Genomic DNA, 19,575 nt, shown 5'->3' on the forward strand with positions numbered 1-19,575 from the left:
GGCTGTGTCTTGGCCCCCCTGCTTTTTATCTTGTATATAAATGAATTAAATAACTCTTTGTGCAAATTGACAAGTGATGTCCCGAACATTAATGGAAAATTACTTCCCGCACTTCTTTACGCGGATGATGCGGTCCTTATGGGCCGCACACCCAATGCATTACGCATTCTAATAACAGGTTTTGTTTTATATATGGCTGATCTTGGACTATGTACCAATTTTAATAAATCTTATATAATGTCATGTGGCCCTAAAAAGCATAAAATCTGTCATATTATGTCAGGGAATTATGTTTTAAAAAGCACTAGTACTTTCCCCTACTTAGGCTTGTTGTTTTCCGATTCCGGATCTTGGCAGCCTCATGTTGCCAGGGGGAGGAATAAAATGGGCAAAGCTATCAATTCCATAACTAGCCTCCGCCAACCCAAACACGCAGAGGTAATAATACCATTGTTACAAATCTACAAAACCCAATGTTTACCAACAGGAACATATGGTGCAGAGGTGTGGGGATATTCGAATTGTACTACCATACAGACCGAAGAGAATAGACTTTGCTGGAAGGTATTGGGGGGGGGTCATCTCAGCTCCAACTTACGTTTGCCACAGGGAACTGAATCTCCCATACACAGAGGACTTCATAAGATCTAGGCCCGCCCTGTTTTGGCTGTAAATATGGCGGAACTCTGCTGCCTCTTTGACCCGCGAAATTATCATGGACTGTCTAAAATGCGAGCGGGCAAATTACATACCCTGGCTCAGGGAAGTAGAAAAAAGCTTAGTAAGTGTGGAGAAGGGGCATTTATTCTCATTACCCCTAACCATTGATTGCACCCATAAGAACCAAGTAAAAAGGGCTTTGTATGATCTTTACCGAAAAGAGAGGGAAAGGACCGAGCTTGTAAAATATGCTATTAAAAGGTACATTCCCGTTTTGGAAACAAGTGACAGGTTTAATAATTTGCCCCAGGGTTACTTGTGAAAGAAACTAGGCAGATGGAATAGGAGTTTGCTGTTTCGTTTCAGGGACGGGAGCATTAAAAACCTACTTTGCTTCCCATTAGGCTTCCACAAAAATTTTGAAAATTTAAGCTGTCCCTGTAATTTAGGTGGAAAACAAAGCCTTTTACATTTTATGTTTTTCTGTGGTTTTTATGTAAAATATACTAAACATTACCTAATCCCGTATTTCAGAGAGAATGTACTGATGGATTTCAACCTGGCATTTAGAGATTTATTGATGCTAGGCTCTGACGATGTAATCTTCAGAGTTAGTTGTTTACTTCAATCTGCTATACGTTCTCAAGCATCAATGATCATGGTCTGATTACTCAGTTTGCATATTGTATATTTGTATTAGTGGTAGCTCTTTTCCACATGTTATAGCTAATCAGTTGTGTATTGTCTCAACTGTAGCATATGCCAGGCCAAATATAATGCACGTAGTACTGTAAAATAATGTTATTGTTAAGATACCTGTATTTCACAGGAAGTTTACTTTATAAAATTAACTGTGATATTTTCTAAAAAATGTTTAAACTGATTGTTTTATTGTTTTCATTTGGATGAATTGTTGTGATGTACATGTACTTTTATGGATGTTTTTAATATCCGAATAAAGATTTTTGATTGATTGATTATACATCCGACAAATATACGCCTTCCATACTGCATCCTTGTGCTGAACCATGAGCGCTTTTGCTCACTGGAGTGTCCTGCCCGGTTTGGTGCCGATATCGCTGTTGGAAAAGGTCCCGGCACTTATCAGCAAGGAGAAATGGATCTCGGCGCCCAGACTCTGAAATGGCGGCTTCCGCGCGGCCCTGAGGCCGACGCACCGAGATTCTCCCTGTGGCTCCATGCACCCGCGAGGGGCCAAGTTCGCGACCTGGGGGCTGCCCTACTGCCTGTGCGCACTCGACGCTGCCTGGAGACCTGCACATCAGACAGCCGCCGTTCGAAAAGGCCCCTGCACTCATCGGTTAGGAGGAAAAGGTTTTGGCGCCCGGAATCTGAAATGGTGGCTCCCACGCGGCCCTGAGGCCGGCGCACCGAGATTCTCCCCGCGGCTCCATCCACCTATGAGGGGTCACGCTAGTGACCAGTGGAGCTGCCCTACTATTTGCGTGCACTCTGCACTGCCTGGAGACCTGCACAACCATCAGATGCTGGAGACCTATCCGGAGATACGATCCTGAGACACTAGGGGCCCATGGCACCCGCCAGCGCTGCCTGGAGCTGAGGAACGACGCTACAGATCCTGGTGGGCTCGGCGCCGGTCGCGGTGAGTGGGGGGACGGCGCACTCTTCACTGGGGACTGTGGAGGCGGCACCGGTGGGGGCCTGGGCTGCACCCTGCGAGCTGTGGCCGGGTGTCTGAGAGTGCTGGCGTGGGCCTGGCGCCTATATGACTGTGGTGCAGGCGAACTGTTTGTTATCACGACCAGTGCCCATGGCCAAGATCAATTACAGTGAACTGGGGTGCGACAGTGCTGAGGATTCACTGGTACACCTGTGTGACTGTTGGTGTTATACAAGTTTATCGTGCTTGACAGGTGTGGATACACTCCCCCTGCTCCTCGTTGCAAAGACGTGACTACTATTTCAGCGGAGATCTATATGGGCACTGCTATTTCTGGCGTGGTTTACTGCTCCACTGTATAGGCTACATTATAGCAGTGCTTTCAGTGCCTGCCTGCCCACACTACAGTCCACTATGGGGCACACAGATAAGTCTCAACCTCGCCTCACCATTGAGGCACGCAAACCCTCCAAGACTCTGCAGAGAGCGGCTTTGGACTCGGAGGCGGAGGCCCCTGCTGCTGACCCCCCGCCCTTGAGACAACACTACTGGCCATGCAGCGCAGTCTACAAGCCATTGAGGGAACGATGGCCGTGGTGAACCATCGCTTGGACCACATGTCGTCACAACTTGAAAAGCATAATGCTCGAATGGGTGAAGTTGAGCAGCGTGTATCGGCGACGGAGGATGGGCTGAGTGAGGTTGCTGGGAAGGCATTGAACATGGAGAAAGTGCTCTCTCTCATACAGGCCAAGAACGAGGATTTGGAGGCCCGTTCCCGACGCAACAACATGCGCATAACGGGCCTTCCAGAATCCACAAATGTAGGCAAGATGGAACTGTTTATTGAGACTTTGGTGAAAGAGATTTTTGGCGCCGAGCAGCTGTCCCCCATGTTTGTGGTTGAACGGACGCATAGATCCCTCGCGACAGGTCCTATCCCGGGCGCTCCACCCCGCCCAATCATAGCGCGGTTGCTAAATTATAGGGACCGCGATGCGATTTTACGTATGGCCCATGACAAGGGAAACATTGTGCACCAGGGCAATACTCTTTCATTTTTTCCCGATTTTACAGTAACTGTCCAGGCTTCAAGGAGGGAGTTTGGAGTTGTTAAGAAGTTTCTGCACTCTGAAGGGGTCTCTTACGCCATGCTATACCCAGCTCGTTTGCGTATTGACCCTGAGGGAGACTCCAAAATTTTCACAAACACCAAGGCTGACCTTGAACACGCCAAACATTTGAAGCGGGCGAGGCGGGAGTCGCGGGTGCCCACGGATACTGAAGATCAATATGACTTCATTGGCTAGTCATGCGGGCCAAAACTCTGTTGATGGTCTGCATAAAATGTACAACTGCTGTCTTAACCTATTTAATTTCTCCTCAGGTTGTAATAATTGGAATTACCAAATGCCATTATGTGCCTGCTCTGACTGGGGTTTGACACTGTGATATTGTTTGGGAGGTATAATTACCATATCTGCTTAGCCACCTCCTACTAGTTAGGAGGACAGAAGCGCTCCGACGCCCCCATATTGGAGTGCCCCAAATATACTTGGCTGTATTTCTCTGTTGGGCGGGAGGGATCGGTCAGACAATGGGATGGCTTTGGCAAGTTGGGAAGGCCGAAGTGGGTGGGGGGTTTGTGGGAAGGGTGGGGGGTAGTAATTGGCACTTTTCGAATAGCTGCAATTTGGCCTCTGGCACGGGGATGCCAGGTCTGCCCCTTGAACTTCTGTACATCTCGGTGACATTTCGTCTCAAGTGTAGTAGGTTCAAACACCAAATGTGGACTAACTGGGATCACAGCAGTCTCACACTGAAACGTTCAGTGGACTCCTGGCTTACTGTACTTAATGTTGTGTTTAGTATATGTACGTACATATGGTTAATACGAATGTAATGAGAGGTAACTTTCGATTTTTAACGTGGAATGTACGCGGCCTCAATAGTCCTAAAACAATACGCACCGTGATGGTGACCTTGGATAGGCTCAATGTCCACGTGGCGATGTTGCAGGAGACCCATTTTACGGCACTGTCTGAACGGAAGGTGGGGGCCCGGTGGGCGGGGGTGCGGATTATGTCATCCTATTCATCGTATTCCCGTGGGGTGATGATTCTTATCAAACAAGGGGTCCCATTTCAGGTTCATAGTGCGGAGACTGAAGACCAGGGCCGGCTGGCCATTGTGCATGGAACGCTTGGGAGTGCAAGTGTATTACTGGTGAACATTTAAGGTCCAAATGTGGATGATCACCCGTTTTTTGTGGATGTGTAGCGTCGTATCTCAGTTTTTCCTACTGCAGAAATTATCTGGGGCTGGGGGGATTTCAATACTTGTTTGGATGTTAACGCCGACAGGATGGGTGCGGGGACAGGGCGGCAGAGATTAACCACCACTGCACTACTGGGTATACTGGAGGCCGGGAATCTGCACGATATGTGGCGTATGAGGCACCCGGGGGCCAGAGAAGGCACGTTTATTTCCACGGTGCATGGCACGTGGTCCCGGCTGGACTACTGGCTGCTGTCGGTGGCCACTTGCACCTGGGTTCTAGATGTACAACACTTGGCAAAAATGTTGTCTGACCACTCCCCGGTCCTTCTTGAGCTAGCGGTCCCTGGTTATGAAAGACCTCCATTCTCGTGGCGGTTGCAACCATCTTCCCTGACTGATCAGGTCTTCAAGCATACAGTGGGTGAGGCCTTTCAAAAAACATTCTGAGAAAACGAAGGGTCAGTAGATAGTCAGGGAGTTCTTTGGGAAGCCTTTAAGGTTACAATTCGGAGGGTATGTATTAGTGCGCAGGCAGGGGTCCTAAAAGATTTGCGTCATAGAATCCATAAGCTTGCTGGGGAAATAGCCGCACTGGAACGGGCCTATGCTAGCGACCCGGTCCCGGAGACGCTTTCTAGAATCCGCGATCTGGTGAAAGAGCACAAAAAGATGGTTGATCAGGAAATGGCGCACAGATCTAGGCGTTGCACTGCCCATTATTATGGAGAAGGAGGGTGCCCTGGCCGCTCTTGGGTGCAGAAGATGACTGCCCCGCATAGCCAGGCCTATATAACGTAACTGCTGGACGGGGAGGGAGTACCGCGTTATGGCACCGTTGAGATTAGCAAAGTGGTGCTCGACTACTATTCGGAATTATAAGGGAACCGGGAACTTCCTGCAACTGAGGAAATCCATGCTTACTTGGATGATGTTGCATTGGGTTGGTTGCCGCCAAACTACCGTGAGTACCTCACGCAACCCTTTGACGAGGAAGATGTCAAGCTGGCCATCATGTCTCTCCCAACCTGTAAGGCGGCGGGGTTGGATGGGCTCCCAAGCGAATTTTATAAAGCGTATGCGGATACCCTTGCGCCGTGTTCGCTAGAGGTATTTGCTGAGGTGTATGATTCGGGAGACCTGCCCTCCTCCCTCAAGGAGGCTTTACTAGTTATGCTTCTGAAACCGGATAAGTCAGCGAATGCCTGCGACTCTTATAGGCCCCTCTCTATTATCAACATTGATGCCAAGATATTGGCTAAAATGATTGCGACTCGGCTCCAGCCACTAGTTCCTAAATTGGTCCTCCCAGACCAGTCTGGATTTGTGCCCTCTAGATCCACTATGCATAACCTCCGTACAATTTTTTCCACTCTTCATTACTTTGAGCAGGACTTTCAGGCGGTAGCCGTATTTCTGGACGCGGCTAAGGCCTTCGATTCTTTACAATGGGAGTTCATGTTTACTGTTCTATTGCGTATGGGCATGCAGCCATTCTTTTTAAAATGGATACACCTTTTGTATACTGCACCGGTGGCACAGATCCGGGTGAACGGCTGGATCTCCGTTCCATTTTCTATTAAGCGGGGCACGCGGCAGGGTTGTCCCCTGTCGCCCATGTTATTTGCTTTGGCGCTCGAGCCTCTGGCGTGCAAGCTACGTCAACTGCATCTGCATGCATGGGCTGCGTTGAGGTTCCGAAAGAGGCCATTGGTGGTCTTGTTATACACGGACGACATGTTACTCTACGTTCGAGAACCCGTCACCTATCTATCAGCACTTCTACGTGAGTACGTCAAATTTGAGCGATACTCAGGATTGGGCATTAATTGGGCCAAATCCACTGTATTTCCGCTGACTACGGGGACCACAGAGATTGATCTAGACTATCCCTTGAAATGGTCGGTTGACCCAGTGAAATATCTTGGTATATGGTTGCATAGGGACCCGGAGGTAGTGATCACTGCTAATTATGGCCGGGCAGTGGATGTGATTACGGATCAGGCTGCGCAGTGAGCTAGTCTTCCCCTTTCACTTGCGGACCGCATAGCGCTCCTTTATTTATTTATTAATATCCCTATCCGTCTGAACAAAGCGCTGTTCGCTGTATTGCAGTCGACCCTTCTAACATTTGTCTGGGAGGTAAAAAGCCCTGTTGTAGCTGGACCGCACTGACCTTACCCTTTGACCGCGACGAATTTGAAGCTCCGGACCTGCGCCAATATTATCTATGCGCCCAAGCGCAGTTTGCACACTTTTGGTACTTTCCAGAGAAGTTTCAACCGCACACTGCAATCGAGGCGGACTCTGTACTTCCGATGCCCCTACAGGCGGCTGCAATGATGGGGGGGGAGGAGACCCGCGCACTGAAATAAGCCCAGTCCACTGCACGGCCTGGAAAGCTCTTGCGCATAGAGTACAGCAGGACTACTTGTATGCCCCTACATTACCGCTTGCTGCCCACCCTGATATCACGTCTGCTAGGGAACCGGCAGCCTGGAAGGTATTAAGTGCGGTGTGGATTACACAACTTGGCGACTTATACGAGTTGGGTCGATTACGGACTTTGTCTGACCTGCAGGTGGGTCATGACACCGGATTCATGTTGGGGTTTATTTATGTGCGTGTGCGGCAGGCGATTCGGGATGTATATCCCGGGTTCCCTAATGGACCGCGAACATTACAGGCCTTACGGGCGGTGTTGGGTGGTGAAAACTGCAGTGGCTTAATTACCAAGTTGTATAATGCATCTCTTCGTGAACAAGAAATAACAGCATCTCCCTTGTATAATAGATGGAATGGTCTATTATCCATTGAGCTGACATTGGACGCCTCGAAGTTCTGCTGTGCCCTAAATGGGCGCCTGACCGCAAACTGCAACCTCTTCATAATCCACTTCAAGTATTTACACCAGCTTTACTACACTCCGACGCAATTGTACAGGTTTGGCTTGCATGACAGCGCATGTTGTGTGCGTTGTGGCCAGGCTGATGCAAATTTTATGCACCTAGCTTGGTCATGTGCGGGCATCTCCAAATTCTGGGTCCGGGTCACGCAGGTGTTGACTGAAGTTGTTATGGAACCTGTTGGTTGTTTGCCTGAAGTGTGTCTGCTGGAATGGGTGCAGCAGTTTAAACCCTGCAATAGGCGCTTAGTAGCCATATCTACCCTCTTTGCTAAGAGAGCGGTGGCACAATGCTGGGGTGCTAGGGCTGTACCCACGGTTAAGGGGTGGATCCGTGCCTTACTATATTGCAGGGACCAATTGGAAATATATGCGGAGGAGCTGCCCGAAGCATCTCGAACTAAGGACTTTGGGCTCTTCTCTCTGGGTATCTCCTTACAAATCCGGACTTGACATAAATCCCACTTGAGGTGTGCACTGCTTATGGGCTGGGAAGACTGGGATCCCTCTTTGGAGCTCCATGGTGCCGTAATGTACTGTTGCCAGTAGTTTTGACTGTATAAACAAGTGCCAGGGTACGGGGGAGGTTGGGGGGTAAGGGGTTGATTTCTCTCGGGGGGGGGGTTGATTCAATATGTATTAAAAATTGGCTTGTAATGGATATTCTGATGAAAATGACTTAGCCTACCTGTGAGTGGGCCATTGTCTGTTTGATGCTCTAACAAGCTGTTCAATAAACAAATTAAAAAAAAGATTTACGGATTTATTTGCCTGAAATGTGCATGGCTCTGTTCCTGCACAGCTCTTAGACCTACGCTCTTGCAGCTCTTCCTGTTAATTTGCTGGCTGGTCCAGCTCTACTTCTCACGTCTAACAAGTCTCAAAATTCGAGAACTCTATATGTCTGTAAAAGACCAACTATATATTTAGAAATAAAAATATTTTAAAAAGCTTAAAACTTTGTCAGTAACTGCTAACTGTATTTTTAATCCCGCTGAACGTGTGAAAGAAACATCAGAAAGCTGAGCGAATCACGCCACAGTTCTCGATTTCGCGCCTTTTTTTTTTATTATTACCTGTTACAGTGAGCAACGCACAGGAGCATTAATCCTTTTTCCCGGCGTGCACTATGGCTCCCAGCTTCTTACAAGCTCAGATTTCTCCTTTTGTAACTGCGCAAGCGCGAAGTGATAAGCTTCGCGAAAACAAGGGGCGACGTGAAACGAGTATAATGAACTGCGCAGTAGCCGGGACACCGGAAAAGGTCGGTTTATGTAGCATTGCGCTTCCGGTGTGGTCCAGGTTAGAGCTTCTTGTTTGTAAATTCCTAATTGTAAGCGGAGCGCAGTACAGAAACGGGAGTGTGGGGCAAAAAACCGTACGAAGAAAAGAGGTGTGTGGCGCGCGCAGGCGTTGTAAATATTAGCTCGTCCCTCGTCAAAAACTAAACCTTTGTAAACTGCTGTTTTTGTTGCGAGGCCAACCTCCTCCTGGATGAAGTATTTTTATACGAACAACGTTGCCCCCAAAATTGCACCCCTGCGTAAAAACAGTTAAATGTCATTTATCCTGCGACTCAAATGTTCATCGTAAGAGAGAGAGGGCTTCCAGTGGAAACAATGACTCGGCGGGAAGGAAACAATGTGTCTGAATAGAAACGGCGACATCAGGACTCAATACTCCTCAAAACAGCTAGCCTCTAAAAATGTGTATCCTCCACATAGTAATCAATCGGAAGAGAAAGCTTCCCTGAAAACTAAGTTCATAATTTCTGCTCGCGACAATTTATCAAACAAGCATTGGCATAGCCAATAGGTCTTGCCTTTGGGACCTTATAAGTGTTTAGCCATGCAACAGTTGATGTTGTTGCACCAAGGATATTGTTCTGCATAACTAAATACTTATAAGGTCCCCAAAGCGAGACCTATTGGCTATGTCAATGTTTATTTTGAATTCTCCTCACTCCTATGCAAATGCCATATGTTTTTGACAGATTCATATGTTGGGTGCTACAGCTGCTTACTTTGCAAGTGTTCCAACAGGTCTATGTAGTATTCAAGTTGCAAACGTTAATAAGGCTAAACTGAAGACGTTTGCAGAAAGTGCACACTCTGTTTCCTTGAGAAGAAATAGGAACACATTTATGGCAAAAGCTAGCGACAAGGCATGCATGGTATTAAACGGAGACAGATGAAATGCACACTGAATGTGACGAGTAACTATTTGATATCAAACATGGCTTTTCCGGTACGTCGATACTGTATCTTGACTCATTTTGATTCAATGCTGGTACATTTCAGCTTTGGCACATATATGAGTCACTGGGGCTTGGCTGCATCCTTGGTGGATGAGGAGCTAATTTGATTGCAGATCACAGCTGATGCTTTGCCTCTGCCAACCATGGCTGCATTGTGAGAATCCGTCATCTCGTGCCCTCTGAGTAACAAGAGCCGTGACAGAAGAAGCAGCCAGGAAGCAGCTCACAGGATCCAGTGACTAATTTTGAAGCAGATGGAAATGGGTCGTTTTTGAAAGGCACAGGAGCTGGTGTGTGCTTTTAATTTAAAATGAGGGGTGGGGTAGCCAAATATTCAGATCAAAAATAGACAGCACATTACTGTAGCTTTTCCAGTTCAACTGTTCAAGTTAGAGAAGTCCCAAAAATAAATAAGTTAACCGCGGGGCCAAAGTGAAAGTGATCGCGGGCGAAAAATGCTACCGCCCCCGGCCACAGCTTGCAGTGCATGTGTGCGAGTGGTGCGCGTGCAGCAGTAATCATGCCATATGGCGCCTCTGCTCAAGCGCGTGCCTGCGCACATGCACTGCAAGCTGTGGCCGGCGGTAGCATTTTTTGAAGCCCTTACTTAAAGTCTCGACAGACCAGCGCAAGCACTGGGTCAGGCGAGACCTAAAAAACCTGTCAGTACTCGAGATCCCTATATAGCGACTCAGTTCTCGTTTGACCTCACGCCGAGTCAGCTAAATTTACTTACGTGCATTTTAGGGCACTTATATGACTTTTCAACGCCTAATGTGTGACACTTTGAGTGACCTTTTATAGCGAGTAGAATAAAGCCGGTATGATTTATGTTCATTCGAGAATCAGAAATCATCACTTTTCTTGAATGTAGTGGCATAGTTATTGCCATTAAAGCAGCGGCTACATTCCTGAAGTGCTTATGCAAGGTTGCCCATTTATACTTTATTTATCTTTTATTTTTTTATTTTATGAACCAAACGCGGCAGTACATTTCGTGATTTCATGGGCATACATCGTTTGATATTTATACAGTGTGTCATCACACAGTTAGTCTAAAACATACAAGAAGTCCTCCTCCAATAAGCTATATGAACCAATACATGCATCTCCTCTATATAAGCCTTCTACAATAGACTGTGGCTGGGATGGTGTTTTCTACAGGCCGGCTCATATATCAAGTTTGTGGAGATATCCGCTTCTTGGTCCTTTAGCAGTTAACCCATATTTAGTTGTTGTGGGCCAGCCTTCAAATCCTAAGTATTCTACAATATTGAGTAAACCAGAGGATTTAGAGTGGGAACTGTAAAGACTCAATCTGTGTCGTTGCGCAGGTAGGCCAACAGGGGATCCCAGATATCCCTTGGGCGCGATGATGACGGCAACAGCTCCGCATATGTAGTAAGCTGGTCTATACAGGATATAAAGTCAGCAAGCCAGTCCTTAAATTTGTGGGTGCGCCCCCTGCCACACCTGCATGCCACTTGCCTTTTTGCTAGTAACAGCTTTAGAGCAGTAAATTTCCTGTGCGTTGATGGTAACTCGTCCGTGTATCCCCATAAGGCTACAACAGGCGAAGCGGGGATGTGGGACCCAGTCATCATGGACACAACCTCTATCACCTCCATCCAATATTGTTGCACTCCCTCACATTGCCAAGCCTTGAGAAAACCTGCACCCTCCCGCCTGCATCTATAACATAGATCTTCTGCCCTCAGTTTGTATCTGTGCAGGTGTGTGATAAACACGGTGTATGAATTTAAAATGGATGATCTGCAAGCGGGTACTCGCTGTTATGGCCCCCGTTTGCGTGCAGCAATATTCCCATTGTTTATCAGTAAGTGTGGCATCTAATTCAAGGTCCCAACCTTTCCTTGCTTTGTGTTGTGTGTGTGGGTGTTCTAGTGAAGCGACATGATACAGTCTGGACACCACGTGTGCTGCCCTAGTCATTTGTAGGAGAGCATGCAGGGTATCGCATGTTGGTGGTTCTTGGTGGAATGCGGGGGTGTTTGCCTTCACCTTGTACCAGACCCTAATGTACAGGAAGGTTTCTAATGGTGTGGTATCCTCCCCACCCAAAAGTGTCTGCCTGTCTTTAAACATACCTTAGTGATAGAGATCTCCCCAAGTGTGTAGGTTTCGCCTGCGGACCATATTTCTACATGCAGCTTCCTGAGTATCGGGGCCAGGTGGTGGTATGGGAGGGGAATCAGCGGTGAGTATAGTAAGGATTTGTCCACTTTTTAACAAGCCGTTTCCATGCCAGATTCGTGCATGCTACCGTCGAATGGATGGCGCCCCCCCCCTCAGGAACTTGTGCCCCAGGAAAGCAGTCGAGAGCAAGGGAGCCATGTAACCCTTTTCAGTGGCTAAATGTGGCATGAATGGTGGCGGGTGAATCCAGTATATTGCGTGGTGGGCCTGGGCACACAGGAAGTATAATTCCATATCTGATGCCTCAAAACCGCCCTGTGAAAACGGAAGCGTCAAGGTCTGCCAGCTTACTCAGGGTTGCTTCCCCCCCATGCCAACCTGATGAGCTGGGATTTAAGCTTGATAAAGAAAGGGCGATCAGGGTGGTACGGTATATTAAAGAATAAATAAAGTAGTTTTGGTAGGATTACCATTATCATCAATGAAACCCGGCCTGCCAATGACAGCGGCAGAGAGATCCAGCGGGCTATCGAATTTGTGACGGAGTCTAGGGCGGTTCCATAGTTTCCATGCAGTGTTTTTTCTCTATCCCGAGCTATCACCACTCCCAGATACTTTATTTCAGATGTACACAACAATAGTGGCAATTCAGGAGTGTTGCGAGTGAGAGGGAATATCTGGGATTTGTTCCAGTTTATGTGTATCCCAATGTTGTCATTTTGTTTATGTCGCCAAAGCGGATGAACTCCCGGACAACGGGATTCAAACTTATGCTCGGCTCGGGAAGGTAAAGGGTGATGTCATCGGCATAGAGTGAGACTAAGATATCCACCGAGGGGTATGGTATAGCGTATTCTCTGTGGTGCTGCCAGAGTTTAGCAGCCAGCGGTTCGACAGCACGTGCAATAAGTAATGGCGAGAGGGGACAGCCTTGCAGTGTACCCATGGAGACTGGGAAAGGGGCGAGTAGAGGCCATTCACTTGGGCTACAGCCATAGACTGGCAGTATAGCAGTGCAATCCAGGAAAGGAATGTCGACGGAAGGCCCATTCTGCCCAATATCGCAAACCGGTAGTCCCATTCTAACAAATCAAAGGCCTTTGTAGCGTCTAGAAACACAGCCGCTGCAGTGGATTTAGGATCAATGTCCTGCAGCAGAGCAAATATGGTGCGTAAATTGTGTGAGGTTGACCTCCCAGGTATGAACCATGCTTGATCGGGCAGCACCAGTCCCTCCATCAGCAAGCTCAGTCTATTGGCTAGGTCTTTAGCTAGAATCGTGGTGTCGCAGTTTATTAGAGATAGAGGCCTATAGGCGTAACACTTATCAGCATCTTTGCCTGGTTTAAGGAGTGACATAATCAGAGCCTGCCGCATGGACGATGGAAGAGTGCCAGTTTCCTTAGCTTCTTCCGTATATCTGCTTAAGAAGGGGACTAGTTAATCGATGTAGCATTTATAGAAGTCAGCCTGCAGGCCGTCTGGTCCAGGGGCCGTATCAGACCGTAGTTGCATTATGGCTGCTCGCACCTTATCTTCTTCAATATCAACAGCCAGAAACTCTCTGCGAGAATCATTTATCCAGCCAAGGGCTGTATCCTCAAAATATGCTGCCACATCTATCTGACCAGTTCTATGCGTGCTATAGAGGCGCAGGTAATAATTAGCAACAATGTTGAGTATTGCCTTGGGGTCTGTGTGCAACGATCCTGTCCCCTCTTCTATACGGAATATATTGTTGAACCGAGGGGCCCGTATTAACCTATGCTAGTGCTTTACCAGGTTTCTCCCTCTCTCCATATGTTCAGGCGCAAAGATACTTCGAACAAAATAGGGGCTCTCACTCCGGAGTGTCTGTGTAGTCCATTAATAATTCCTTAAACTGCGCGCAGCTGCTGCATGGGAGCTTCTGCTATGGAGGCCTCTGCAGGCTTAATGACTTGCTCCAGTTTTTGTAGGGTTCCCCTATTGTCCCGTAGAATTCCCCCACCTTTAGTCATGCATAACCTACGTATAGTAACTTTAAAACTCTCCCAAACGCAGGTTAATGATTGGACACTGCCTGGGTTTCGAGGAAAGAACTCCAGGACCTCTTGCTAAGCTTTTTGCGAAAGTTAGTATCTAGGAGCGTGGTGGGTTGGACCCTCCATGATCAATGCAGAGATTCATTCGCAGGGGGGGCAGAGTTTCAGCAACACAGGGGAATGGTCTGGTCCATTTATCCCTTAACTAACTTAACACATCCGGCCTAACAGTTATGGAACCTAAATGTTGCTCCCACTGTGTATCCCTTATCCACGTGCAGGTGAGAGATTTTAGGCTGGGACTGATGTTGAGTTAGTCGTGACCTACCCAACACAAACACAGCAGTAGTCAGACTGTCTTGAGTAGCTATTTGGCATGACTAATTTCTTAGGCCTCAGTACTGCTTCAGTCAGTGACCGTGTGTACCTGCTTCGCTGGTATCGTAAGCACAAAACAGGAACACACACGAAGAGACTAAATAGGGAATCGTAATTGCGTGACTGCTGATCCTTGCTGCAGTGCTGGAATACTAATGAAATGTGTTAATCTAGCTCGTAATACTTGGCAGGTCTGCCTGATAGTGACTTTTAAATTGCCCTCTGCTACCTGTGTGCGTGGGATGCTGTGTCCATGTCAGCTTGATCCCTGACCCCATGTTTGTACTTATATTTACTTAGTCACTGATTATAAAGGTCATCCCCGTAGATGACATGTGGTGCTGTTTTACGGACAATGTCCCCGCGGTTTAGAGAGTAATGTTACCGGATAGTGCCACACGCTGTCGTGATTAAGGATAGTGTGGCACTGTGCTCACGCCACAGACAGTAGTGAGGTAGAAAGCATAGTTGTACAGGGTGAGGTAAAAACAACAGCATGGCTGCATGTTCCATTTTCCATGCTTTAACATTTGTGTTTCAAATTTCTATCATACCATCTAAATGTTGTGATTGTATGCAAAAGTACTAAACTTACATTTCTATTCAATCAAATACTATGAAGTGGCCTTAGACCAGCATCTAAATCATTGGAATACAGAGTATTTAAATACAAACATGTCATGTGTAGATGCAGAGATTTGTTAGGGCAGTCAATCCATCAGAAACGCATGCGATTCTTTGTATTCAGACCAATGTCTACTGATCTGAGCTATATGATCCTTCTGCTCTCTGTCTAAGAGCTAGCATTCTGTCCTCTTCCTGGGGCATGAGACTTGTGGTATCTATCCATAGAACCTGGTGGTTAATCATTTTGTTATGCTTGTGCTCTGTGTTGTATTGCACTGTAAGTGGATAACTTGTGGTGTTATTCGTGATTGCCCTGAGGTGCTCCTGAATTCATTGGTTCAGGGGTCTAATGGTACTACCAAAATAAATGAGACCACATTCGCACAAAATGAAATAAACAACAAATTCAGTAATGCAATTAACGAATTTTGGGATTTTGTGCCATCTGTTGGTGTTATATTGAAAAGTCCCAGTCTTGTCTTTAAGTGACCAACAAACATTGCACAGCCCACATTTCTGAAAACCTTTAAGGGGTGGTGAAATCCAAGTGCTCTGTTTGGGTGGTGGCAGGTCCTCCCTCTATCATGAATGAGACCAGATTTTGAAGAGAGAACTCCTCTAAGGGTGTTGTCCATAAGCAATAAAGGCCAGTGTCTATTGAGGATTGTATACCTCTCTGCTCAGTGTACTGTATGGAGTGAAGAATGGGAACCTGTTGTATTTCTTGTTCTTTCTGACTTTAGAGTTGGTGAGCAAGTCTTCTAGCTTGATTTTCATAATTTTGCTCCTGGCTGCCCTCAGAGCCTCATTCGGGTAACCCCTTGTCTTAAACCTGGTCTTGAATGTCTGAAGTTGTAGTAGAAACTGGGCGTCATTGCTGCAATTGTGTCTTATCCTGATCATCTACCTGTATGACATCGCTTTGATCTGTGAAGGTGGGTGTTTGCTTGTTGCATGCAACACTGCATTGCATGCAGTAGGTTTTCTGAATAGTTCAGATCCTTATTTGTTAGCCTTCCACAGACAAAGTGACATCAATATAGTCAATCTTGTGTGTACTTTACTGGTAAGTGAAAGTTATGTTGTAGGTATTGTTGTTCAGGTGTTAAAAGGAAAGATCAAGTGCATCTATATCACCTGACCTAAACATAAGCACCTCGCCTATGTACCTCCACCAGTAAATAATGTGTTCCATGAGTACAGTGGGGTATGCTGTTCAGATATGTAGTTTCTCGAATTGTCCCATGTACAAGTTGCACACAGAGGGGAAAATTAGGCGCCCATTACTGCACCCTGTATTTGTCAATTACCACTCCCCATTATGTACAAACATGTGTGCGCACTATACATGAGCATTCCCAGGGAACAAGGCTACTCTGCTGTCCAACAATTTGTAGACACCCGGGATGCTACCACGTTCGAGCACACAGAAAAGCTGGTAGATTTCATCGGAGTGTTCTTGGACAACAATGTGTTCTTTTCTTCCAACACCTGAACAATAATTCCTACAACATAACTTTCATTTACCAATATAGTCAACACAAGATTGTCCTTAAACTGCATACCTGACTAGGTCTCTTCTGTTCCCTAGGCATATATGTCATTGGATCCGGAGTATCTCCCTGACACTCCAAGCTGCTGGTTGTGAGAAGCTGTAGAGCAAAATGTCACATGCTCACCGTGAAACAGTAAGTCCCACTATGTTTTGCTGTTGATTTTGATGTTCTGCATTGTGTGATTCTCAATGATAGTCATGAATGTGGAATAGTCCCACCTATGTGCAGGGACCCAGGCAAACTCCTTTATATTCTTCTGGAGTTAGCCACCTCAGTGATGAATAGTCTGGTGATAGTTCCGTAAGTCTGTAACAGGACAGTGTTAATTGCATTTTATCTCCAGAGAGCTACATCAATTTAATATGAGACTAATAAAAAATTTCCTAGCCAACGTAACGGAAAGTTTCTATTCTATTAAGGACTCGGAGGCGAGGATTATGCCTTCTGTCTTCACTTTATTTAACAGCAGCCAATAGTAACAAAGAACAACTACGTTTCCCATGAACTCTTGGAAAAAACAGTAGTAAAAGAAAATGTCCAATCAGTAAACAGTCCTGTGGCCTCCAATCGGGGACATTCCAGCCCAATATAGTCTGTCCTCACTGGCCCTTTAGAGCAATCAAAAAAAACTCTATCAGGACCTATATTGCTTTTAACAGAGACTTATACAAGTTCTCTCCTGCCAACCATAAAAGGATGATAAAGAGTACATACAATATAAAGTATTATTTAATAGCCATTTTTTATTTTTTCACTTTTTTCAATTTAATAAATTCTACTTAGGAAGTAGCATCCAGTATTTTATAAACAATACACATACATATTCATTGAACTATCTAAGAAACAGAAAAAGACCTATTTTTGAATGTAAATAACCCCGCCACTAATATAGCACAAAAAAATCTCTCATCATACTCTCAAACATACATCAGTCATACTCATACTGTTAAAATAACAAAAAACATTCAGAGGCTTAGCACGGTCCCACAAGATTGTGAAAGGAGAGAGACAGCAGCTAGAACAGTTGTTTTCTGATGGTGCTGGATCTCTTGGGACCTCTCCTCTAGATGGGTAGGCTAGGCCTACGCGTGTTTCGGTGGAAAGCCACCTTCTTCAGGGCCACCAACAGGAGGGGCAAGAGCCCTAAAATAGGAGGGGGTTATCTGAAGTGCAAACAACGGAGTAGAACAACTAGAGAACTAGTCACATTGGTAATGTTCAGGAGCAGTTTTGTCTGTCTAGACGACCAAAGGTCAATCTGCGCCCTATTGTGTTTAGGGGAGTAGTGAATTATACTGGTCCATCTGCGTGTTGTTTGCACTTCAGATAACCCCCTCCTATTTTAGGGCTCTTGCCCCTCCTGTTGGTGGCCCTGAAGAAGGTGGCTTTCCACCGAAACGCGCGTAGGCCTATCCTACCCATCTAGAGGAGAGGTCCCAAGAGATCCAGCACCATCAGAAAACAACTGTTCTAGCTGCTGTCTCTCTCCTTTCACAATCTTGTGGGACCGTGCTAAGCCTCTGAATGTTTTTTGTTATTTTAACAGTATGAGTATGACTGATGTATGGTTGAGAGTATGATGAGAGATTTTTTTGTGCTATATTAGTGGCGGGGTTATTTACATTCAAAAATAGGTCTTTTTCTGTTTCTTAGATAGTTCAATGAATATGTATGTGTATTGTTTATAAAATACTGGATGCTACTTCCTAAGTAGAATTTATTAAATTGAAAAAAGTGAAAAAATAAAAAATGGCTATTAAATAATACTTTATATTGTATGTACTCTTAATTATCCTTTTATGGTTGGCAGGAGAGAACTTGTATAAGTCTCTGTTAAAAGCAATATAGGTCCTGATAGAGGTTTTTTTGATTGCTCTATTGTTTTTTCTCCCCTCCTCTTGGACCTTTAGTTACCTTAAGGGGGACCTTCTTCACAGATTTACTCACTGGCCCTTTATCCTCTTTCGTAGCGTGAAGTCAGCCGTTTGATCACTTTTATGAGTCTTGTTTATTTGCATCAGATCCCACAAGGACAAAAAAATTGTCAAGTATCGGGCAAGAATTTGTCAAAGTCTGTGGACAAATATCAGTGAGAGCAGACATTAAGCAATCACGCCGCACCTCTGCCCAAAAAACAATTCAGAGGTAAAATTGTATTACTCTGATACGGGGAGGGCAATCTTCATATGAAATAGCTAGGGCAGGATAATCCTTACCTCTGAGTCCTTAATAGAATTGAAACTTTCCGTTACGTTAGCTAGGAAATTTTTCATTCTGGGTCAGGACTCGAGGCGAGGATTATGCTAGTTTAAAGCTTGCTCACCACGAGGTGAGCCATATCCAGTACTGGTTTGAAGTAGAATCTTTTAAAAGTGGAATCCGAGGACCAGTCTGCCTTGTTGAGGATATCCTCCAAATGGCCACCCAAGCCAAATGCTTTAGAGCCCATGGCCTCTCGTGTTGAGTCGGCCCCAAAATCGTTAAGGCGAATACCCGCCTCTTGCATAACCCACCTAACCACCTGGCTATAGTGGGGGAAGAAACCACATTAAAAGGCTTGCGTAACGCAATAAGGAGTTGCTGCTCTCCCGGGGGGGGGGGAGGAATTCATCAGTTATTTCCTTATATGCATTCAAGCAGCGGACAAGACACAGCTTAGGGGAGTTCAGAAATTCTGGGTAGGTGATTACTCGTGTGACACTTCGTCCTTCTGTAGAGAGTATATGTTACTCCTTTAGGGATAAAGATCCTGCCCGTGATATCCGGAGCTCTCACGTCAGAGAAGCGACAGTAGGAAATGAGGCAGAGCAGTATGGCCAGCTTAGCTGACAGCTACTTCCATGAAAGAAAACAATTAGGTTGCCAGGAAAGGAGCAGGTTGAGAACCTGATTCACATCCCAAAGGGCTGAGTAACGGGGTTCCGGTGGCAGAGGCAGTCTGATACCCCGCAGATGTCTGCAGACAAGTGGATGTTCCCCAACTGCCGTGTTAAGCGGCACATGGCCAGCTGAGATGGCTGACCGAAAGGTATTTATTGACCTGTAGGCAAGACCATCGGAGGCTAAATGAGCCAGGAAATTTAGAATGTGGA

At 46.1% G+C, this 19,575-nt stretch overlaps 1 protein-coding gene and 1 long non-coding RNA gene across 7 annotated transcripts in view; one reads left to right on the forward strand and one right to left on the reverse strand.

Moving 5' to 3' along the window:
• Positions 1–8,658, reverse strand: part of LOC146856491 (uncharacterized) — a 160,245-nt gene extending 151,587 nt beyond the window's left edge. For both annotated transcript variants that reach the window (XR_014981500.1, XR_014981501.1), the window contains exon 1: positions 8,561–8,658. This is a non-coding gene — a long non-coding RNA (uncharacterized LOC146856491). The remainder of the gene's footprint in view (positions 1–8,560) is intronic.
• The window catches only part of ZNF740 (zinc finger protein 740), a 240,497-nt gene continuing 229,569 nt past the window's right edge, over positions 8,648–19,575 (forward strand). For 2 of the 5 annotated variants that reach the window (XM_085654652.1, XM_085654655.1), the window contains exons 1-2: positions 8,648–8,748; positions 16,519–16,615. In XM_085654652.1, the coding sequence (XP_085510778.1) occupies positions 16,592–16,615 (24 nt within the window). In that variant the 5' untranslated portion in view covers positions 8,648–8,748; positions 16,519–16,591. Of the gene's footprint in view, positions 8,878–16,518; positions 16,616–19,575 lie in introns of all 5 variants that reach the window. The other 3 variants (XM_085654651.1, XM_085654654.1, XM_085654653.1) reach the window with 2 other exon arrangements.

This window comes from Triturus cristatus, chromosome 4_1 (assembly GCF_964204655.1).
Source record: "Triturus cristatus chromosome 4_1, aTriCri1.1, whole genome shotgun sequence".
Lineage (NCBI taxonomy): Eukaryota > Metazoa > Chordata > Amphibia > Caudata > Salamandridae > Triturus > Triturus cristatus.